General features: G+C 42.2%; 1 protein-coding gene across 2 annotated transcripts; it reads left to right on the plus strand.

Annotated features, from left to right (window-relative positions):
• The first annotated feature begins 4723 nt into the window (after positions 1-4723).
• On the plus strand, positions 4724-19567 carry znf217 (zinc finger protein 217). 2 transcript variants are annotated; one of them, XM_062541056.1, is made up of 6 exons: positions 4724-4861; positions 7381-9089; positions 10402-10518; positions 10739-12091; positions 13006-13132; positions 17066-19567. In XM_062541056.1, the coding sequence occupies exons 2-5, from the start codon at positions 7739-7741 to the stop codon at positions 13119-13121; spliced, it is 2937 nt and encodes a 978-aa protein (XP_062397040.1). In that variant the 5' UTR covers positions 4724-4861; positions 7381-7738; the 3' UTR covers positions 13122-13132; positions 17066-19567. The 2 variants fall into 2 exon arrangements, with proteins under 2 accessions (XP_062397040.1, XP_062397041.1); XM_062541057.1 differs by lacking the exon at positions 4724-4861 and adding an exon at positions 6272-6385.
• Positions 19568-24604: the final 5037 nt, after the last annotated feature.

Here is a 24604-nt window from a genome sequence, read left to right on the forward strand (position 1 = left end):
TGTGTGTCCTGATGCTCCCTGCTAACATAATCTACATCATTAGAATAGCTAAATGCAGCCTGTCTGATGCGGGATAGCATGCAGAGATTGCCAAAAAAAGATCTAAAGATTATCTAAACTGTCCAAAAAATGTCAAATATAGTGGAAAGATTCATTGCCTAATATAAGAGATTAAAGGCTCCGGAAACCATTGCTGATGTTTTAATTTAATTCTTAATTACCTGAATAGAGCTCTGCTCAGCTCCACGTTTCTGTATAATAAATGATTGATTCTAACAAGATTTCCATGAGCTGTAAACTGTAATCATCAGGATAATCCGAATTAAAACAAAAGAAAGCCTTGAAATATTTCACTTACTGTGTAATGAATGAAAAAAAAAAAGAATTTTGCCTGCAAGGGGCCATGAGGGACAGCCCTTGAAATTCAAGAGGTCAGGACACATTGAACCTCCATAAAATATTCTTTAATGCATACATGATTGAATCCTCCACAGAAAAAATGTTTTAGTTGAGAAGTCCAGGCACTTTTTAGATAATGATTAAAATTGAGGAGTATATAACTGAGAATGATTTCTATCAATCCTCCAAAACTTTACAAAAAATGTGAATTACATTTAGTGTCGTTTGAATGAAGTGAATGAATTTACATTTCAGGCTTTATGTTCATCAGCCATACCATCCATCTCCATTCCACACGCTCTACTGATGGAACTATTAGAGATATTTGCCTATATCACAGGTGTTTCTTATAATCTTATACCTTATAATGTTAAAGGCTATTGCCAATTGATTAAGTGATTACTCTGGTGAACATTAAACTGTATAACGATGGGCTAATTTAGTTTTAATGATAATTGCATAGGTCTATATTTCCTAATGTATTTTTGTAAATGTTTACATTTACTCTGCAATTCATTCTCAAACCATTACTGTAGACGCTTCATTGGCTGGGGCTGTATATAAACTGGAGCTGCCCTCTTGTGGTCATACCAATTCATCCTCCCAAATCATCTCTTCAATATGGTTAAATAGAAAGCCAAACCTAACAGCAACCTAACAGCCTAACATTATTGAAGATATTGGAGCTAAGAAATGTCTTAATTACAAACACCAGTAGTCTGTAATTGTGAGGACATTGTTTTTCAACACCAAGAACGATGTATTAGTTCTAACTGTGTCATCCAGATTTATGCACATCCACAAAATGTAAAATTTTTGTTATAGCCTTTGTAGTGTTGTGTATTTCACAACTTTAACATTGAAACTCACATGAAAGTTGTATTTAAATCAGTGTAAAGCTGGTGTTTCCAAATCAAGCTTCCATGAATTCATCTAATTTGTGTTTGTGCATTAATTTGTGTGTGTGTGTGTGTGTGTGTGTGTGTGTGTGTGTGTGTGTGTGTGTGTGTGTGTGTGTGTGTGTGTGTGTGTGTGTGTGTGTGTGTGTGTGTGTGTGTGTGTGTGTGCATGCATATGCATTAGGACCAAAGGGAGATAGGGGGTGGAAGGTCTGCTGTCAGAACTGATGTGTTTTGGAAGCCTTTGGGAGCTGTGGTTTAGGGAAAGCCAGAGGAAGGGAGTGAAGATGGGGGGTGGGTGATTATATCTGTGCTTTCACAACTAGTGATACTGTGTTGTGAAGGGGTTTTAGGGTGTCCTTGCCTACACACATACTCACTTAAGAATTAGGTGTTTGCCTAATGAATGTCAATTTCCATAGAGAACAACAATAGGCTAGAGCAGTGAACATATAATATTGCTAATTTTAAATATTGGTTTAAAATGTAGAATATACAGTCTATATAAATATTGCGCATAATACATTTGTCAGCTAAGCAAATGTTTAAGTTGGGTGTGTCTCATTCTGTCTCATCTCTTCTATTAAAGAATATCTTGGTCATCAACAACATGGATAATGCACATGATAAGGAAGAAGGTGTTTTTGACAATATGTTTTCGTAAATTGTATATCATGGCAAAGTGTCCGAGCAGCTCATTGTCTCTCACTCATTTGACAATTGAATGGTCTGGTAATTTGACAACCGCAAATGAAGCTTATTTAAGAACAATTTTGTTTATTGATGTCAGTCTAAGCTATTCAGGAGCCAAAACCACTGAATAATAAAAAATGCAAACAATACTATAATCCCATCTCCATTTTTCAGTCTTTCATATGTACAACTCAGAGTGAATTTTCCAGCAATCATCCATGAGCTCCTCAATGACAAACAAAGTTGTTTTCTTTTTGATAAAGCAGCAGCTGTTGCTGGCCTGTTGCTTTGTCACAGGCTGGTTCCAGCATCCTCAGAGGTAATAATGCCTGACCAAATCAGCAGTGGCTTGCCTGTCCTTTGTCATGGCAGAACAATAGGAGGAGAGTGGGAGGCCTCTAAAAGTCACATGCCCTGCTTTGATTCACCACATATGCCTGAGTGCAGCAAGCAAATTTAACAATAGTAAGATATGGGGCCAGATCATTTTTTTTTGTAAGATTACAACTGGAGTTTCACCCCAGTCATCAACAGCGCGTAATTTCTGTTGTCACTTTAATCATCAAAAGGGCTGAATTGTTTAACAATTACATTCTGCTAACTAGAACAAGGGATTCTTTGCTTGAAGAATTATGGGCCATTTTCAGAGACTAAGTAAAGTTATATACTTCTTAATATGTGTCTTGTATGTGTGTCCATTTTGATTCCAACACTAGTTTCACATGTTCAGAACATGTGACTAGTATATAGGGAAAGAGTAGTTCTTAATGCCTTTATCCTGCTATCACCAAAGTGCATTGTCCCAGCAGACGGAGAGCAGTATGGCTGGTGTCCAGGCAGCTACTGAGGCTGGCAGGGCAGATGCCTTCTGACCGTAGTCTGTGCTGGTTTGTTCTCTCTCTCACTGCAGGCAGCTGGGTGGACAAACTGAGAGTCCTCTCTCTGGAGACCAACTCAGTTTGAGATATCCCTTTCAAGCATCATTCATAAACTATGAATGCAAGCAAAATGAGAGGCCATGGTCTAACAGAGATTTAAAGAGGCACATTAATATGTGTAGGCCTATATCTTCTTGCATAACACTGTGTTGGCCAGCATTCTCTTAAAGGGGAACTATGCAGGTTTCTTTCTTTTTTGCTTCATTTACCATAACTGAACAGCTTCGGAGTAATTGGAATGGTGACATGTTTTTTTTTTTCAGGTTGAATGGTGGTCATTTCCCTTCCACCTATAGCGTCAGTGAGCGTAAAAAACGACAAGTGGGCCAAAGTTGAGAACTGACATGGTACACTAGTCTCTAGATCAAATATAAAGAGTATCAGTCTTTAATGCAGTCAGACTGTGTTATACATTGTTTGACAGAATATTTATGTAAAACTCTCTCTTAATGAAACAGAGGAACTAGAGGGATTTCCATCTCAGGATATCCTCCAAAAGATGTAGTGTGATGAAACTTTTTAACTTTTAACATGATTAAACATAAAGCACATTTTTTTTCATGACTAATGAACAGTTGTTTTTCTTACAGCTACAGACCAGTAGGACAACACTGTCAGTACATGTAAAGGACAAAAGAAAAGTTTCCAGGGATTGTCTGAAGAAACACAAAGCTGTGTTGCAAGAGTTGGGTGTGGGTGTTAGTGTGGGGGAAGGGCGCAGGCAGGGGCTATATTGACATGCATGATAAGAGGAAAGGTGCTCCATTGAGGTTTTTTTTTAATACAACAATTTGTATCAACAAATGGAAAATTGGCACAGACCAGCCTATCAAAGTTTGAGAAGCTGTCAAGTAGCCATACACATTCTTCAAATAGCCTATTTCCAAGATACAATGGCTTGGTCATAGTACAAACGCATGGCATGATTAATTTTACAAAGATAGGCCTTCATGATATTCAAGTAGTGGTGCTTGTAAAATATGCTTTGTTTAAATGTTTTAACTCAGGCAGTAGGCCAATTAAAGAAAAGGCTGCTCAATTCTGCTAAACTGGCCAGGAATTTAGAAACGCTTGATCAGTAAAATTAATGCATTGCAGAAGACCATTGGTCGGTGTGAAGTGTAGGCAATCTCCCCTCCCCCATCTCTTCAACTTAACAGAGAGCTGTAGAAGGCATGTCATTCTCTCCAATTGACTAGCCTAAATTCACAGGCTAGGCAGTTGATCTGAAATTCACGGGCTGATAAGAGACAAACAAGAGATAATGAACTTGTTAGTTTCCACATAGCCACCCACAAAAGCTGTAAAAAGAACCTGCCAACGTGCAATGACATGTCTATGTTTCAGGCCATAATGTCGTCACTAGGAGTAAGCTTAATCAGGAATTGGAAGTCAAAACAGTGGATATTAGATCCCACATGCCGCTGGAAGAAATTTAAGGGAGGGACTATTAAAATGTTGGTAGGCCTAATGAAAACGATGCATTGCCCTTTTTAAGGACAGCCCAACAGGTAGGCTATAGACTAAACTTCATTTTAGCACCACCTAGGCTATTTGATGAAATCCACATCATAGCACCGCATGCCAAACCGTTTATAGTGCATTGATAAGGCCATGCCTTTTACGACATTTTCGTGTGCCTAGTAGTCAGACTTCAGAAAAAGTTGATTTAGAAGTGCCCATCCCCACGTGACTGTAGTCGGCTACTGTTGCGCCGTGAACGCGCAAAGATATACTGAATGAGCGCGCTCAGTGCAACAGCTGCATAGTGCGAGATTTGCAAACATTGAATGCAAGCAATCTGGCTGGCTAACAATTGGCTAACTTAGCTAACCAGAACATCACAGCGGACATGATAAAGTTAAGGTTACGTATTAATTGACTACTAGATTGCTGTCAATCCCGTTCTTTTCACAAATACGATGGTTTCGGGTAAGAATCCCCAGTTTGTTAGATACACTCATTTAACGTTATTGTTAACGTGTGTCTTTTACAGAATTGCTTAATTCACTGTAAATTACTGTTGTTCGTTATGTATAATAACAATTATGCGATGTCTCCATTCATCTTGTTAATATCAACTTGAATAGAAACTGATGTGGAACTTTATAGCTCTTCTGTTCTGCACTCAAAGCAGGAACTGTTTGTTGAATGCCCTTTTCATGCACCTAATGCCTTAGCCAAAGATAGTGCTTAGCTCGCTATTCAACTGCTCAAAACAACAGCAAAGTTTGCTATGGAAGTGCTTAAACATGTAACGTTATAGTACAATAGGCATGAGCTTGAGCTGTTGCAGACCAACACTATCATATTGCAGTTGATAGAACGAATGAGTCCATTTTCTCTTCAAGTCAGCCTCATTCAGCTTAGTACGTTAACGTTATTGGGCAAGTGTAACGTTAGCTAGAAAAAAACTATATTGGCTGTCTCTGGAGGACAGACAGGTAACGTTATGCTGGCAAACCTATTGATCCTGTTGGTGTACTCTATTATATGAAACATAATGTAACTCAAATTATTGTGTTAGTTTCATTGTAATAGGTAATCAATAGAATTATATAATGATTAATACCATATGTGGCTTAATGGTGTTAAGTAATTACGTTGGCAACTATGCTAGGTAGCTAACTCAATAACCGTTGAATTAGAGCAGCAATTGCTTCTCATCATGTTATTTCAAAAGTTTTTTCTATGGTAGACCACATGCCAGAATTCAGCATCGCCAAATAGGATAGTTTCTACTGCAGCGCGTTGTCTTCAAAACAAGCCCGCAATACTAGACCGGTTGGGTACTATGGCACTAAATGGCCATAAACTAATAAAGTGAAATAATTTCGTCTGTGGACGGGGCATTGAGTCGCCTCTTGTATAGCCTAAATCAATGATGCCAAACCAAAGTCTTAGACTGACTTTGTTGAAGATGGTATGTGTCTCTTAGCTTTCACCATGTTTACGTTACAGTTCATTCAGCGGCATTTATTCAATGTTTACTTGTTGAGAAGTAGAATAGCCTGCGAGGAAGGATAAGAGAGGACGAGACGAGTAACGTTTTTTTTGTCTTCCAAACACGTCTCACGCACGTGTCAGGAAGTGAATTCATAGTGTGGTGGTTCTACCTTTAGGGAGAGCAGTCAGGTGGTCGTCTACACAGAAGATATCCTATATTTTATGTTTTGCCTTTAGCATATGTCTGTGGAATACCATATGTGTAATTGTTATCATAAATGCAAATCACCATCACATAACTTTCTCGGAGGTCATGCCATGGATTAGTTTTTTTTTACTTTGACGTCCAGCGTTATGATTTAACAGTAGGCTGGCTAACTTTCTAACAAAACTGAAAGTTAACGTCACTACTGTCCTGTTGCATGTAAGTGTAAGGACTCATAAACGTCTTCCATTGAACAAAACCATCGATTCACGGAAAACAAAGCTCTTCCTAACTACTGTTTCACCGTACGTAGATGTCTTTGTTTGCAGATCTGTTGTTAACGCCAGTATGTTGCCCTAAGAATACTTGATTCTAAAAATATGTCTTACGAGAGTATGTGCTTTGAGAATAAATTAAACCCGGTACCCGGAATGTAGAAGTACTTTGGCATGCTATTATCTTTCTAACTTTCCCGATATATCAAAATAATGCATAACATAACCACATAGCACATGCAGTCACCCTGAACCATTTCGGAAGTTCAGTATTTGCAGAGCTCATTTCGACTTGCTGACCTCTTTTGTCACAGAGCTGTGTGTCTGCATGTTGCTGAAGTGGAACTACTGAGGGATACATTCTAAGCCACACTGTGGGAGTGTGTTGGTCAAAAGAAATTCATAATAACAAGAAATCGGCTCATTTACCAAGACACTTTGTCTCCTATAAATACTTTAAAGAATGTTGTTAGTCAAGCTCCACCTTGCCCATAGCTTCAGCCAGATGTTTGTTTCATGTTTCATGTTTCATATTTTTTTTTCTGCACGGTAATAGGTTTTAAAGTAGCCAGTTGTTACCAGATAGTATTTGTGCTAAGCCTTTGTTATGCAGTATTTGCTAATATATCCACCTCTTTGTTTTGGTTAGGTTACACCTTTAACCTGCCTGCGTGGCATTCACCTTGGAGGTGTTCTTTGATGGCACACTCATGGCCCTTGATTTAAGTCTGAGAAATGAGTGAATTTGGTGCTTCAGTTAGTTCTCAGTTTTATTTCCTGAAGCTCTTCACTTAAAGCAATGAGAAAGTGAAACTTGATATATGTTCTCTTTACTTGCTACTGTGTAAAATTGTATGGTTTCATCTCTGAAAGCATGGGAAGGATCCGTACACAGTAGAGACATTTATCTGTGGTTTATGCATGTGTTCCTCTCTGATGTACAGTAAGCACTTTTGTTTTCCTCTTCAGCAAAAAGAAAAAAAAAATCTCTTTGTATTCACCACAACATATCGGTGTGTTTTCAGGCTAGTGCGAAAACCTGGGGGAAACATGAAGTAATCAGAAGATCTCCAGTGCTGACACACTTGCCCTTCTTCACATCAAGTGCAATCGCCTCAGCTTCTCACTCTTACAACATCATGGCTAGCTGTAGAACTATGCTCCAACTTCCCCGACAGCAGTTAAACTGACTTTCTCACATGGCTGTTATTAATTGAAGTGAAAAAAAAAGTATTGATTGTCCATCCAGAATCTTGCCTACTTTGACCACACTTGGCCACTGGAAGGCTTTGATAGTACCGTACTGCTTCAGTCAAGTAGGGGTGAAGAGGCATTCAGGCAAGCTGCAGTAAATCTGGAGTTTGACTTCTCAGGTGCAGAAAGATGCCTACTCACCCACTAATCCCATATATGGAGAGTTCTGATGGATTAGGACAGGACTTTCTCAGCAGCAGCAGTGCCAGTATGCCTGGTGCTGGCTCCAGCATGACACCCCATGCCAGCCTTACACAGAAAAATGATGTCCAGGCAGTAGTACCCGCCACCCTTGAAGTGGACTGTATGTTCTGTGAACAAAGCTTTCAGCAACAAGAAGACTTGGGACCGCATGTATTGTCCGAGCACCCCACCACACTATTTGGCCCGGCTGTTTTACGAGTGGAGGCAGAGTTCCGTACCCCTGGCGAACGGCCACGTCCCAGACAAGAAAATGTCAGCAGCAGCCCTGTTAGTCTTGAGGAGGCGCCCCTGAGCTGTGTGGTGTGTGGACAGGAAGTGGTAGATTCAGCTGAGCTGGAGATCCATATGAAGCGCCACAAGGACTGCTACTGCTACTGTTGTTCAATATGTGGCCGTCGCTTCAAGGAGCCCTGGTTCCTCAAGAACCACATGCGTGCACATGGCAGTAAGGCTCGTGGCCGAACCCTCCAAGATCCCGAGGGTCCAGTCACTATCAATGGAGTTGTGCAGGACCAACCCCCGCCCAGTGTGATGTCAAGCTACCGGTTGTGCATGATCTGTGGATTTTTCTTTGCTGACATGAAGGCACTTAGTGAACATAGCAGAGCACATTGCCACAAGTTAGAGGCAGGTGAAGAAGGGGAGGAAGGACCTTGTGAAAAGCGTCCAGAAGATGCTGAAGAGACCCCAACCTGCCAAGATGCATTCCTGAGACTGTTCCAGCTGCAGCCAGCAGCTCAGACCTTAGAGCAACAGGGGGCCAGCCGTGGAATTGCCCTCAACCCTCTCAACACCTACCAGGCCTGGCAGCTGGCCACCAAGGGGAAAATTATAGCAGGAGTCAACGTGGCTAAAGAGCTCAGCCCCGACTCCATATCAGACAATGAGGATTCCTGCTCAGACAAGGAAGAGCTTGGCCGAATATGGGGCTCCGGACAAGGTGGAAGAGAGGAGAGAGTTGGGAAGGATGGCAGTCACAGTCAACTCAAACCCATTGTAGCTGAGGCGCCATCTCCAGAACCAGACCACAAAAACCTAAGGAAAGACAAGCCCACACACTGCCAGGACTGTGGAAAGACTTTTCGCACTTACCACCAGCTGGTGTTGCACTCTCGCATCCACAAGAGAGAGCGGGTCGGAGCGGAGAGCCCCACCCCTTCATTGGATGGGAAGGCCTATAGCACAGGCTCAGCTGACAGCACCGGACTCGACAGAACTGAGGAGTATGCAGAAGATGGGTGTGAGGAGGGCCATCCTGTGCATACTCTCCTTTCAGGTAAGCTGGTGGCTTTACAAACCCTTCAAAATCAGTAGGTGAGGTTAGCCATCTTATGTCTTTCATGGAAATATATTTTCGCTTAATTAAGACGAGTTGATACATACCTCTCACGTTTCAATGCGTGCACTCACTGGCTCTGGCGTGCGGTGCAACTTTGATAGCACTTAGCTAGCCCAATGCATTCATTAGGATCCAAACAGAGATGAAGTTAGAAGCGACCAAACACCTCCATGTTTTCCCTATTAAAATACAGTTACACGAGTAGTCACACGACCAAGTATGGTGAGACAAAATAAAACGTGGTGCATTTCTAAGCAGGTAAAAGGGATAACTATATTGTATGGCGGAATAATATTGGGAGCACTTAGACCCTGCGCAGTAATATTCTCACTCCAAAGTGAAACTGAAAGTGCAAGAGTGAGAATATCACTGCGCCACACAATATACATTGTAGTTATCCCTCTTACCTGCTTAGAAATGCACCAAGTTTTATTTTGTCTCACCATACTTGGTCGTGTGACTACTCGTGTAACTGTATTTTAATAGGGAAAACATGGAGGTGTTTGGTCGCTTTTAACTTCATCTCTGTTTGGATCCTAATGAATGCATTGGTCTAGCTAAGTGCTATCAAAGTTGCGCCGCGCGCCAGAGCCAGTGAGTGCACGCACTGAAACGTGAGAGGTATGTATCATCAACTAGTCTTAATTAAGCGAATAACGTAGTTTAATATGAAAAAACGGTGAAGTGATCCTTTAAGAAAATGGCATGCACTGTATTGTTTGTATACGCATCGCTACACATGTAATATATTTTCACACATTACAAAATGTCCCTTTAAAACAAACCACTAACGTTATGCCCCTATTATATGAAGAGCCGCCAGTATTTATACACCCTGTCCTTAGATCTGGTGGTGGTTTTGCAACATGATTGGGTGTGCCGAATCAAAATCAAACCAAACCTGTAGATCTTGATCAGCTGTGACCTTCCAGCACACCTGACTACAAAAACAGTAGCAAAGCAGAGAACAAAAAAGCCTTCTCTGTGAAAGTGTCTTCTTGTTGGCTACTTGTTTTAAAGCATCACCCAACAGGGACGTCAGAAAATAGTTAGAGTAAAGATAGTTTAAATTTGATCAAAATCTTCAAATGCCTTTTGACAGGTCTTCGGGTCACTAGTTAACAATCTCTAATCTAGAATATCGAGTTCCTCTTCAAATGCTCTTTGGGAGAGTAGTACAACATTTCAAAGAAACAAGCTCCTCCTCATAGTTTTGCAAAGGTCATGATTTCCCTTTTCTCAATGTTAGATAAAAAAGATGAGAAGTTGAAACTGAAGATTCTTGCACCTTCACGTACATGCACGTATTGCAGCAAGACCTTTCGCTCCAACTATTACCTCAATATTCATCTCAGGACACATACAGGTAAGTGCACTGCAAACATATCACTTAATTCAGTTAATGAATTCTAAGTCTACAATTAAAGTTGTATAAATGCATTCCTGTCTAATTTTTTTTGTGATCTAATCTTGTGACTTAAGCTATGAATGATTGAATGTTTGTGTTGATACAATTGTCGACAGCAAAAAACTCACAATTTAAGAATAAAATTGTTAACCCCCATTTTTTTTTATCCACACCTCAGGTGAGAAGCCATACAAATGCGAGTACTGTGATTATGCAGCGGCACAGAAGACCTCTCTGAGGTACCATCTCGACCGCCGCCATAGAGACAAGCCTTACACGGAGATCCCAAACATCCCTGTATCCTCCTTTACCTCAATACCCGTTACCAAGGAGAAGGAGCCCTTCCACAAGTCCTTCTCCCCTAGTGTTCCCCGCACTGTGGATGCTAAGCCTGACACCAGTGATGGTCTGTGTCAGCAAAGCGCCATGGCCAACTGCAGCTCAGTGGCACAAGTGAAGGCTGAGCCAGCAGATAGGGTGTCAAAGGTTATCACAGGCTTGAAGTCTGAAGACAAAGATGAGGAACTTCTGCAGGCCGAAGGTGGTGAGGAGTGGGGGTCCCCTCTGGACTTGTCCCTGAGAGTGTCCGTGTCAGTGGCCTCTGCCTCTGACCTTTGCAGCCAGCTGCCCACCAACACCTGCCTGTCTTGCCCCTTCAGCTCCCTCTACCCCGAGGTCCTGCTGATGCACCAGAAGCTCGTCCACAAAGAGAAGTTGGAGCAGAGCAAGCGGCAAACGGGCAGAGCCACCGGCACTGCCCTGAAACTGAAACGCCACACGGGATGCCCCCCAGCTCTTGAGGGAAGAGATGTGAGCCCTCTGATCACCGTGGGCCGCAAGCACCCTCGGAGGACCACGTCTCCCCCACCCCTTCCAGCCCAGCCTCCAAAAACTGTTGGGAAGAGCCAGCCCTTCCTCAACAAAGCCTTTCAGTCTCTGCCGCCTAAAGGCTCCTCTCTGAAAAAGCCAGAACTGGACAGAGAAGGCACCAGGTTGATTGTTCCACATCCCGGCCACGTCCACGTCCCTGCTAAACTGGGTGTGGGGCCTGCCGAATCATCCTCTGTGGCTGGCAATAAGCAAGTCGCGATGCTGCTGGATCGGGACAGAGGTGCGAGCCACAGGGGAAGTGCTCTGGCCTCAGCTCAGGGCAGTGTGGTGTGGCCTTCTGACGCCGTGCGCCTCTGCCTGTCCAGCAGGTTTGCGCAGCTCTCAAAGAGAGACTACGACGAGCCCGTCACCAAGCGGCTTAAGCAAGGCGACTCGGCATTCGACCTGCCTGGAGCCAGACGGCCACCAGAGGAGCACCCTCATCATCATCACCTGCCCCCAGACCTGGGCAGGGTCAGCGTGCTGCCACAGGGCAACGGGGCCTCCACCACTGGCCAAGGAAACAAAATGGCCCCCTCTGTGGGTACAGCGCCTCGAGACTCCGACTGGAGCGTGATCAGCCTGCTACGTTCCTACACCCCCAGTGACTTGGCCTCAGTGTATCGCAGCAGCCCCAACCATGCTAACCCACATGGCACAGGTACAGCGCTGTGCACACATCACACATGTTATACTTCAAGATAATATGTTCAAACAGTCTTTAGCTCTATGCAGTTGAGTTTAGTCTGTTGCTTTTGCAACCTCAAACTGGCTCATGTTTTGTGCAAGGGTTACAGTAATTTCCTGTGTATTAGCCGCATTGTGTATAGGCCGCAGGACAGTGTTTTATGAGTTAGAAGAAACAAAAACCATAATGATACCATATTAACTGCCCCCGTGTATTAACCTCATTGCTGAAGAAATTTGGCAAAATCAAGGTATAAGACGCGGCTAATAGTTGGGAAATTACGTTAGTAGTTGCATAGCTCTCTAAACAGTTGTTTTCATTACAACTGTTTTTTTTTTATTAAGTGTTTCAGGTACAACACAAAAGACATTTGAATAAATACGGACTACTTAAACTTAGTGTAACTCAGCTCTGTTCTCTGAGTTTCTTTTTATGTAGATGTCAACACCCCTCTGTCAAAATGCGCTAACAACAATTGCCCATAGTCTCCTATTGTCAAAATTGTATGCTTATCCTTAGGGCCTATGGGGTCTGAGTTTGAGCACAAGACAGTAGTGGGCAAACATTTTCAAATATCCTTGAATTGTGCATTGTTGTTTCATGAACTAAAAAACAAGTAATAATAACATTATTATATAGACCTTTTAACATCCAAAACAGTTCAAACAGAATGATGGAGATGGTAGGCCATGCTAATCGGATATGTCCAACTCATGCCAGAGCTCAAATACAGAGCCCCCCCAACACCCCCACCATCATCAATTATTGCTGCCTATAGCACAGCACTCACACCCATAGTAACACCTGTGAAAGGGAAGCAACATGCCCTTTGTACAGTCAACTCTGCTACAAACGATTACTATCTCTATTACTTCTGTTGTTTATAGTGGGCAGACCCTTGCTGTACCCTCAGTACCCCGGCAGCCTGCTGCAGAGGCCAGAGCACCCCCAGGCAAGCCGGCAGGAGCCCAAGCACAGCCGCCCCTCGGAGAAGAGCTCTTAGCACTCATCATGGTGAGTTACAACACTACATACAATGTACAATACTGTCTTATTATAGCGTACCAATTTAACTGGTTGTTTGTTTTGTGCGATTCATTTATACAAACAATATTAAACATGAAACGTTTTGCCACATACAGCAAATATATCCTCACAGTCCGCCAGCTACATGTCCCATTCACTTCGCTGTAAAAAAAAATCACTGTAAAAAATAAACATGATCTCTGTAGGCAGCCCAGGGTCCAAAAACGGTAATTAATACAGCTTGGTACAGCCTGGACCATGAAATATAACAAACTTTTCTAGCCATTCACTGGCGAGATGTGCGCTCAGGAGAGTTTCCGTTGCATGGGAGGGGGAGGGAGGGGCGAGCTAGCTCTCTGATTTGTTTGAACGTCAACAGAAGTGATGTTACTCAGCATCGCTTAAGGCCGGTTCAAACCAAAGATTCGCGACGGGCTGCGGCGGTGTAAATGAAAAGTTGCGAGCAGTTTCAAGACGTCGCTAAACATTGTCAAATCTTAGTTGCAGAGTTTTAGAACACTTTTGCGCGTAGCTATTGTGACGTTGGCTGAAAACTTCTATCTTGTCCTCACGCCTAGACTGTTGTTATGGTAACATTGTTGCCGTTTCTATGTCGTTGCAGTGGTCTGAAAGCCCCAGTTTTAGAACACATTGTTGCAGAAAATTGCTGGTTTTTAGAATGTTGCAGCTCGTCTCGTCGCGGATCTTGTGTTTGAACTGGCCTTTAGAGCATCTGTAGGTATTTTTGGTGTCTACAGATGAGGTACATATTAGGTATCATTGACAAGGATATACTTGTATAATTGTGTTTCTGCAGTATCCCACACACCTTGCCACATCCCTAACCTGCAGTGTTCAAGCAGCACTATGCAAGTTCTTTTTTTTTTTTACCTTAATACAACAGCTTCAAATCCAATATGATGGTAAATAAACTTCTAAAAGGGGAATCGTTCACCTTGCATAGCCATAGAGGATAACTGTTTAGTGAACTGTAGACAGAAAACCAGGCTCACGAGAATCGTGAGAAACATTACCTGGTTAGTAATCTAGTTAGTAGTCCTTAGGCAAACAAAAGCGCATGGAGCGTGAACAGGAGGAAAGACTCAAGTCGGATGAAGTATTTACAACTACAAGATAAAGTATTTCACGACTCTGGGATAAAATGCCATCTGTGTTCTCCAAAGCCCAAGTTTATGGGCCCCGCGGTATCGGTAGCAGATATATAAAATCGGGGACTCTGAAATGAGCTAGACTTATCCTGTAAAGTGAAATTGAATAAACCACTTGCAACCAGTGTTAAATTCTGATCTACAGTACCCTCCATAATTCAAAAAAGGGGGCAAAGGAGCACTTCCTACACTGGAAAGTTTGGTTAAGTGAGCGATGCTCTTTAGATGGGAAACTAAATGCTAAAAACCAAAGAAACTCCAAGGCACTCTAAATCGAAAAAGTTAAAAAGCCTTCATTATTGGGTGATTCTGTGTCAAATCAGGACACTTTTGGACCTCAGTCACAGATTGTAACGAAACTTGGCATACTGATTTTGTCATATGAGAAACCCACATGAATTTGCAAATAAAGTTTCTTGCATCAATATTTCGGACGGGCACTATAGTGGTAGGCGCTAGCCAAGCTAGCCTGGACCATGAAACATAACAAACTTTGACTTATTGTATCTCATTTACTGTAAGTCACACATAAATTGTTACGTCGTTTGAAAGCTCTTTTCCAGCTCTATATTTTACATAAATGAAAGGTAGCTGAGTTGTTAGAGTAAAATTGAATAGCAGAACAAAAACTGTATCTTCAAATGTCTATTTTTTTCCCTTTAAGCTAGCCTGTAATGTCACGGTCTGTGGTTTTTGAGGCATTGCAGAGATATTGTGACCTATAAGGTGGCATCACGTGGATTCAAGTCACTGATGGGCCACTTTGACATAAAGCTGTATCGCAAGCACTGGTGTAGCAATGTTGCCGCAGTAGCATGGGCACTCTGTTGATGTGTGTTTGCGAATCAAGGTCGGTCTTGAGTGAAGCTCGGCATGGACCAATAACACCTTGGTGAAGTTAACGTGTTTGTTGCAGTATCCTGAATGAAGTCTCATATTCAGGAAGCACAAGCCTCTAGCATAGCTTCTTAGGCAGCAACAATGGTGATTAAAGAACATGATTATAGCATGTGCCTGTGGACTGGTTACAATAAAAGCCCCCCCTAAATTGTGCTAGAAACAATATATTGCTACTGTTGTCACACGTTTTCAGTTGGCATGCTGACTGCAGGGATGTTCACCAGAGCTCTCGCCCGTCCACTGAATGTAAAGGTTCTCACAGATTTGGACAGATTTGTTTGCATCGAAGAGAACAAATGAGCATTTATACTTTTGCTGTAGTAGCCTATGCAGGGCTGTACGCTAAGCTTTTTCACTAGGAGCACAGGTGCTCCTAAATGAAAAAGTTTAGGAGCACAGAAAAAAATTTAGGAGCACTATGAAATTTCCTTGAAAACCTTCTTGCCTTAAGCAGGATACAGATCATTCACAGCAGTGGCAATCATAGTCTCTGCTCAAACCCTACACACACAGAAAATGGCTTGTCCTGTTTCTATTTCATATTTTGAATTCAGAATTTGTATACATTTTGTTATCAATTTATAGCATTTTAGGATCTGCATAATTACTTATAGCTTAAAATATTCAGTAAACTGAATACTTCATATTGATTACACTGTAATGATATTACAGGGGTGGTGTGTAGGTCTAATTGAGTGCCTGTCACTTTAAGATGTACGTGAACATAATTAGGTTTCATTCGGTTTTAGGAAAAGAGTCAAGCATAGTTCAAGGATACATCATGTTTTCATAAAATAACTTAAATGTTCAAAAAACGAACAAAGGTAAAGACAAATATTTCTGGTGTAATAGAAAAGATGAGTGTCCACTGTCCAGTAACGTTAACTTCTATGATTTAGGTAGCCTACCATGGCATGGCATCATGAGTTGTCACTTTTTCCTTGGTCATGTTTAATTGGCTGGGTGCTTAACTTACTCTACCATGACTTGTCTTGGAGTTTGGTAGGCTATATCTGTTATATCCAATGAGTGACAACCAGAGCTCAAAATAAAACGTTACGGTATTCTCCTGATAACGTTAGAGGAATGGAATTAATGTGAATGTAACCTCCATACAAAGACGCAGAGTGGCTATATGATGCGCACACTTGCAATGAAAATGTTCCGCCTTTTTAAAGCAGGTGTAGCCTACACCAAATCGTGGTTAAATCCATCATTTAGACAACAGAATCAGTCGGATTTCTCTCATAGAAGTCAACCAGGCCTATGTCAAATGCAGGCTGGGGTGAAGCTAACACGGTTTCCACACCGTGTTTATCAACCGTGATAATAATAATATTTGAAATGAACACGGTTGTAGGCTATATAGTCAACATTCTTATCATGGTTTGCCGTTTCAACGGTAGGCTAATCGCCAGTGTCACCAACTGATAACGAACAGATTGAAGAAAAAGAAGAATGGTTTTGGAGTGACATTTCTTGCGTGTGTGAGAGACAGCGAGGTTGATGCTGAAAGCGTGAGTTTCCAGCCAGGAGCGTTAGAGTTGTCAACTATGAAATTTGTATACAGATGCGCGAAAATTGTACTAGCCTATACTTTGATCCACTTGGTGTGGATTTTTAGGAGCAAAATGCGAATAAAAGGGTTGAATTCAGTACTCGCACCTGTGCTCCCATTTCATATTTTCAATTAGCACTAATATATATTTCCTCGCATTTGCGACGAGGTGCTCGCAGTGTACAGCCCTGCTATGTATTAGAGATGGCATTGTGCAATTTCGTGAGCCTTATTCAGAGGATACTGAGTGGCTGCTCTTCAAAAAGCCTGAAATGTCTTTTGCTCTCTTTTCAGGTCTTTTGTGTTCAAACCACTCTCCTACTTCAAATGCAACTGGATGGAAGACTTGCTCCTCCCCTAACAAGCTGTGATCCTTTTTGTGTGTGCACATATCTCACTAAATGAGATGTTTTGGACTCTTGAGTAGTTTTGTGATTTTGTCGTTGTGAGTGGATAAACATTGTATGGTGGAGAGATTGGTTTACTGGTGTGGTTGGAAGCGTATACTTTCTCAGCCTATCCTCACTGCTACTTACTTGGTTAGGAGTATAGTTTATAAACAGCAGAAAGTGGGCACCTCTTTTGAAGGCCTTATACCATGAACATTGAATATGGCCATCTTTGGAAGAAGGGTAGCTTTAGAGAATGGTCCAGCCAACTAAAAACATGAACATTCATGATGGGTGGATGAATGGAACATTCATGATGGATGCCAAATCTCTTGATCATCTCGTTACAAAATGAAGCTTTATGTGCACAGTCTATTGTAATAATGTTAAATCAACGGAAGTGTTTCTATTATTCTATTCAGTTAGATGGCTATGTAGGTTTGAGGTGAGGTTTACCAGAATTTCATTTAGTTTAGGTATGGAGTGGAAAAGAACAAAATAAGTCCACTCTTTTCCAATGCATAATAATGTTTTCACTCTGGTTGAAACGTGTCTTTGTGTGTGTGTGTGTGTGTGTGTGTGTGTGCGTGGTACATGGTCAGCTGAGCAGAAATTTTGATTGTTTATCTTGTGCACACTCCATTTGTCCAAAAACCCGCAACGGTTTCTTTTTGCTCTGATCTGGATAAGAGAATGAAAGTATAAAAAACCTGTACGAGTCTCCCTGAGCTCCAGCTCTGATTCCATCGGCACTTTTGGAAGATCCCATGTTGGTGTTGGTTCACCAGAAGCACTGTGGCTACATCTACAGGGACCCAGGTTGGCTGTTGGCTGCCTTAGGGGCAGGAGCAGTCATGTTTTTTTTTTTTTTTTTCTCAGGCCTGTGATCAGAGAACTTTATTTGCATTTAATTTAAAGTCTATCTGTTACACATCTGAATGATTGTGATATGGTGTTGTCATTTTTTTTGTATGTATATTTATTTTCATCATGTGGTGTTTTTTTTTATTTGTCAACATGGGCCAATCTCGGGGAATGTATGCTTGCTATTGTCTGTGTAATTAAGGTGGTGCAATGTATGCTTATCTCCAGTTCGTATAAGCATACAGTCGTGTCATGTCTTAGGCATTCATCCATCAATGTCCTATCTCAGTCTTCTTAGAGTCTGATTTATACTTGAAACCAATGTGCATCAATTTTGCGAGGGGTATTTCTGTTTTCACTGTTGTTTTTGATGGATTCTCACTGTAATGCTGCCCAAAAACCAAGATGGCATGGTACAGCATAAGGAGCCTGGCATAGACGTTACTCTGATTAGACTGATTAACTACTGAGGTACCGACTGATGGCATGGCAACAGGTACGGTTTACTGGATAGGGGGTCGACAGTTTGACCCTGCGCTGCTTGGATGTTTGAATTGTGTTTGTCTTTAAAAGGTCATTGCCTGGACTGTTGCTAACTTTTGATAACTTTTTTCTGTTTTAACCACTCTGTTGCGACTTCCACATCTTTTCACCATCAGTCCTGGTAAAGAATGCATAGTATTATTTTTGTTTGTCTTGACATGGCACTTTCATGAGGCTAATTGTGTGGGTGTCCTTTTTTATTTTATTTTATTTTGTTTTATTTTATTTTCCCCCCCTCTCTGCTGTATGTGGTGTTTTTTCTAGAATGATACCAAATCATCTTTTGGCCAGCTCTAGAATTCTTGTGTAACTCTTATGTGAATTTAGGTGGAAAGGGCAGTAATGAATTTCCCATTTTAAAATAAAAATGGGATTTTGTAGATTTTGTCACTTTGGATCAAATAGATTGTGTTGTGTTTAAATTACTAGAGTTTTGTTTGATCGGTAATGTCTGGAATGGATATGAGGCAGCGATTCTGGACTGTCAGTGTTGTACACTGATGGCTTTTGAATACATTTTTGTCTTGGGGACCACTTGAGTATTATTTCATTGTTCCTGTGACATTCTGTAATCCTCTCAAAGCCTTGTATATGTTTAAGCAGCTGTGGTTGTATTGGTTTTTGTAAATATTCCTTCAGTTTTGATACATTTTCCTAGGGGTACCTTCAGCGTGTCATCTATGTACACGTGTTGTTCTGCACAAGGCATCAGGATCCACACAGATATCTGTGAGTGGTTGGTGTGGAGGAAAGACATTTCAGAAATTGGTATCAAAGTGTCAAGTCATGTCAATTAAAATGATAGAAGCTGTATTGATTTAACGTTTAAATGTTTTTTCAGCCTTAAGACCAGTCCATCATGTCAACTTTTGCCAATGAGTAATGCAATTGATTTGGTCTACAATTCCTTCTTTTATATAAAAAAAAAAAACAGAAGAAATGACCACGTGGTGATAATGGTGTGACTAAGATGAAGTTGGAAATAAATATGGAGACTTAACCAAGTGGCTGCATTCCTTCGAGATCACTGTGATGATGCAAGGTGTACTCCAGAGGGCAGTGCAGGCACATTTTTTTCACAATAGTCTTGATGCAACATAGACAGGGAATGCATAGTCCGAGTTGAACTCTGTCGTAAAGCATGAACACGTATTACTTCTATTGACTGGTATAGATGCATACACACACATTTAGAATGTCTTACCTATTCCTTTTTTTTTTGAACTACCATTTTATTGTGTACTTGTTTAAGTTTAAAAACACATGTGGTAATGTTATCGTTACAGTGCCAGGATGGCACCATTCTAGTGAAATGCTCCCACATTTGCCCTGTGGGTGGCATACTGGCATCTGGGCATACCACAGTCCACGTGACCCTATACAGAGAGAGGAGACTGGCAGAGCACATCATAATGGTGCATTCTGTCAACTGTAAATTGCACGGGGCAGTCTGCGCATTAAAACACACCCCCCCAACTCTTGCCTGTTTTCTTTTTTGGTGTAGCACATCTGTTTTGTGTCTCCTCCCCAGGGCCTGTGCAGTGTAATCTATTGCATTAGCTCACATTAGTGCATATTGCCCATGGGCCTCCATAATCACACAACGCAAAATGAGCATTTCACTTAGCATCACCCTCACAGGCACACGCGCACACACACACACACACACACACAGGCACACGACCGTGCAGACGCCTGGCACTGAGGGAGGAGGCCCAGACACAGCTGGACGTCACACACCCTCTGTTGTCACGGCTCCCAGTCAGGGACAATGCCCTTGAATTCTTTCAGCTTTCAGAACCCACTCAAGGATTTACTGTCAGACATTTGACTTTAATGAGGCAGGATCTTCCCTCTGCTTGATGGGTTCTGCTGCATCGCTGTGCAGTTCTAGAGTTGCCATTGATGCATATTAGCAGTTTGTTTAATTTTATGTCATCAGAATATCATCAATTAAACTCATCATGCGTAGTGCTTAAAATAGGAATGGGCTTGTATCCCTCCCCAAAAAATAGTCACAAATTGCATGGAGTACATCAGTTTATATGTCACATTATGTGTATAGTTCCACATGTGTGTGTGTGTTTAATGTTTCTACACACACACACACACACACACACACACATGTGGAACTATTTGTGAACGGAATATGAGTTGATACACGAGTTCATGCATGTTTGGTACGACAGGGTAATGGCTTGTGGTCTGTTCTGTGGTTCCTGTAGCCTGTGGCCTCTGTGGGCAGACAGACTGGGTTTCCTTCTCCTGGTGGCTGCCACTCCTGCTGATACAGGACCAGACTCAGCAGCCCGACTCCCACACCGCAAAGCCAACTCCAGGTACAGGCCCAAAATAGCTGAACGACATCTTAATTAGACTCCTGTGGCACACGAGTGGAGGTGCAACACAACAGCTTGCCCCACACAGCATTCAGTGAAGGAAGGGAGCCCCACAGAACAAAACGTCTCCTAAGAGTGAGGTCATGTATGACTATGACTATGAATTCCATTTAGGGCCGTCAAAATAATATGTTTAATTTTGAATAATTAATTAATTACAGAAGTGCAGTCTGGCTACAATGAGGCAGACATAAAGTGCTGCTTGATTATGTGAATTAAAAAAAGACCACTCTTGTTGATGGGAGCATCGTTCTCTACTCTACAACATGTTTGAATAAAACAGGACAAATCAAAGTTTGGCTGTCTTTTAAGATTTAACATCAGTCTGGGGAGTGAGTCTGCGCTTTATTTCAACTAAGAGGCGTGATCAATGCATACTTGCATAGTCCAAATGACTCTGTGCGCTTGGATTGTCCTTCAACTAATCAGACCAACGATCCGGGTGCGCCTTTTGGATAAGCTAGTTTGTGATTGGACCCAAAAGATGGACAGAAAGCAGGAGAGATAGATGTGCAGGTTTCTAGCCTGAGCTGCAGGGCAAAATCCAAATCGCCAGCAGATCAGGCAGGGTTTAACCAGCCTACATGTCATTAACAGTGAATGGAAATTCAGTCATTTGCATTTATCTTGCTAAAAATCTGACAAGAGGCACTCCACTCAAAGGGAAAATTAGAAATAAAAGAGAGAGATGTTGAACTTTAAAGCCTATGATGTTGGTTTGGCTCTTCATTGATTCACTCATCTGTTTTTAAAATATGTTCATAGCAAAAATGGATGCAGGCGATTAAATTCAGATTAGTTAATCTCAGAGTATGTGACTCATATACTTGACATACTTGACAGCCCTAATTCGATCAAAGCCTTTTAAACATAATATTATGATATGTCAAGTCCAAACATTCCTCCAGATGTCAATCCTGACCTCAGTTACCTCTGTAATGTTCACATATTTCTACGGATGTTGGTACAATTAAGCAAGATTTAAGATGTTGTAATAAAGCAAAAGGATCTATTCTGCGCACATGTTCATTCCAATTTACCCATATTTTAGAAATTGAGTTCAATCAGGTTAATGTATGAAGTCACTGGTTTGACACTGGAAATGGTGTGGCTAAGTATCTGTCACTGTTTTGACCTCTCATGAGTGTCTGGGCAAAGATTCCACATTTGTTTTGGTGCTCTTCGTCGAGCCTGTCCTCTCTGAACCTAGTGTGCCATGCCAGTGCGCTGAGCTCGTGGACAGATTGCTTGCAGCAGACTGGGACAGTTCATCATCATCACCGTCGCTCAACCCCATAGAGGAGGAGGAGAGCGCTGGCCATGTGGCGCACCCGGAAGCAGAACCCCGGCTACCCAAAACCCCGAGCATCGGGAAAGGGACCGCGGCGTCAGGAGACGGCCAGGACCATATGGAGCAGGCGGAGAAAGCACAATCCCCGCGCCGAGAATAATGGATGGTGTGTCATGTTTCATGTCGCCGGGAAGCCGTCAAGAGACCTAGAACAGGGAAATCAAACCATGTTGCCAACAGCCAAAGCGACTTTTGCAGCATTTAAAGATTTTGGCTTTCTCCCCCACCAACGCTGCATCCCAGAGAGAGGCCCGTGGCATGAGGGTTTTGTCTCTGAGAGTTGATGTGGCTGCACATGGGCGTGGTGTGCTGTGTGTCTTATCATGACTCTGGGATGATCATAGTGGCTGTCTGGGATGAGTTCTGAGCATTGATGAGAAAGTGCAAAAGCAAAAGGTACGCTTGTACTAAGCCCTACATTGCACACATCTGTTGTGATGTGCATAACACATGGACATTAAAATGTTGTTAACACCCATCTCATGTCACCATATGTCTATTAAACACGGGTGCGCATGTACATGTTGATTAAAGACAGACAGAGCATCAGAATGAATATGAGCAACTCTCTTTTGTGATGTTCTGATTCTGCTTATGGTCATCGTGTCTAGATTAGAATTCTGCTCCACGACCATTTTGTGAAGGCAAAAAAGGGTTGTGGATGTGGACAGAGAGCCCTGCACCTCCCACGGTTCCCCTGCTTTCTCAAAGCCTGTGGCATCCCCCCCTCCCCCACACACTCCCACTCACCAGCGCTTCTCCTCACACTGGTTTTATGTCTATTAACTAATTCACTTTAAACTCCTTTCTCTCTACAGGAAGGAGGAAGAGGAAGAGTAGATGACAGTTAGGCTTAGCAGCATATTCCTCTTCCTCCTCCCTCACTGGTGGCACGGACAGGGAAGGGGGGGGGCGGGTGGGGGCATTTCTTTTTTTTGCTGTGGGGGGAAAAGACCACATGCTTGTTAAGTACCCCCCTCTCTCTGCTTCCCCCCCCACCTCCTTCTCTTGTTATTTCCTTTCTGTGCCTTGTGCCCCCCACCTGCATGTGGAATCAGGCCCGCCCCTCCCCACACTGCCTCGCTCTGTGTCAGAATTACACTTAAGTGCTGTTGGCGATACCCATGAGTAAGCCCTATAAAAGCCCAGGCAAGGGCCCACGCGTTATTGTTTCTCGCGGATGATTGATTGATGGATGGCTGCTGACACTTCAATGAAGCTGTTTCCACTGCCATCTCTATCCCATGATGTGCAGCGTATATTCGCTATCCACGCCTCATTGCTCGGCTGTGTCATTCCTGGAAGTTCATTTACACCGCCTTCCCTCAAGGACCTTCCCTCTCCTCTTTTTTCTCTCCCCCTCTCTCATTCTCTCTTTCTCTTTCTCTCTCTCTCTCTCCGTCTCTGTATCACATCTTCTTTTTGTCTGTTCTTTCTCCTCCCTCTATTGTGTCAAAATGTGCCATTTCTTGTCATCTCTGCAGGGGCTGGAATCATTTGCTTGGGACCATAAAAACAAAAGGTGCAGGGAGGTTATTTACTGGAAATGTGGGTCTAGCATGGCTCTGCTGTGTGTGTGTGTGTGTGTGTGTGTTTGTGGACTTGGAGGTATATATTGAGGATACAGTTTTGTTCTACTAAAAACCTACCTCTTTAACCTGAAAGACACAAAACATCTGATATCCAAATAATCATTTCTCCATCTTCAGTATCAGAGTGTTGTTTTCAAAACAACAGCTTCAGACTTATTACTTTGCAGCAGTAGAGAGAGAGAGTATGATTTTTTTTCAGAGACAATCTCCATCTTCAGTATCAGAGTGTTGTTTTCAAAACAACAGCTTCAGACTTATTACTTTGCAGCAGTAGGAGAGAGAGTATGATTTTTTTTTTTCAGACACAATTGCTCATTTTTCTCTCATACGAGGAGCAGATGGTGGGCTAGCGTCGGAGCAGTGGCTTTCTGGGATGGCAGCCATGAGACGCCCCCTCAGGTGCCATCCCAGCCCCACACACAGGGAGCATGATGGGTAGGACATGGCACCTCCTCCCAAATCATGCCCGTCTGTTCACTTTGCTATTTTCCTTCCTGCACTTTAAACACTTCAATAATAACTTTAAAAAAGGGGAAAAAAACAACAAAAAACACCGGACACGGACTGTCTGGCTGACTTTGATTCATATTGTTTCTGTTGCCTGATTGGCCTTGTTTAGGTCACCTCTACTTCAAATCGGAGAATTACAAATAGAGGACACTGAATGCTATAATTTTCATAATAGCCTTCTGGGT

The sequence above is a fragment of the Sardina pilchardus genome, chromosome 7, assembly GCF_963854185.1.
Source record: "Sardina pilchardus chromosome 7, fSarPil1.1, whole genome shotgun sequence".
NCBI lineage: Eukaryota > Metazoa > Chordata > Actinopteri > Clupeiformes > Clupeidae > Sardina > Sardina pilchardus.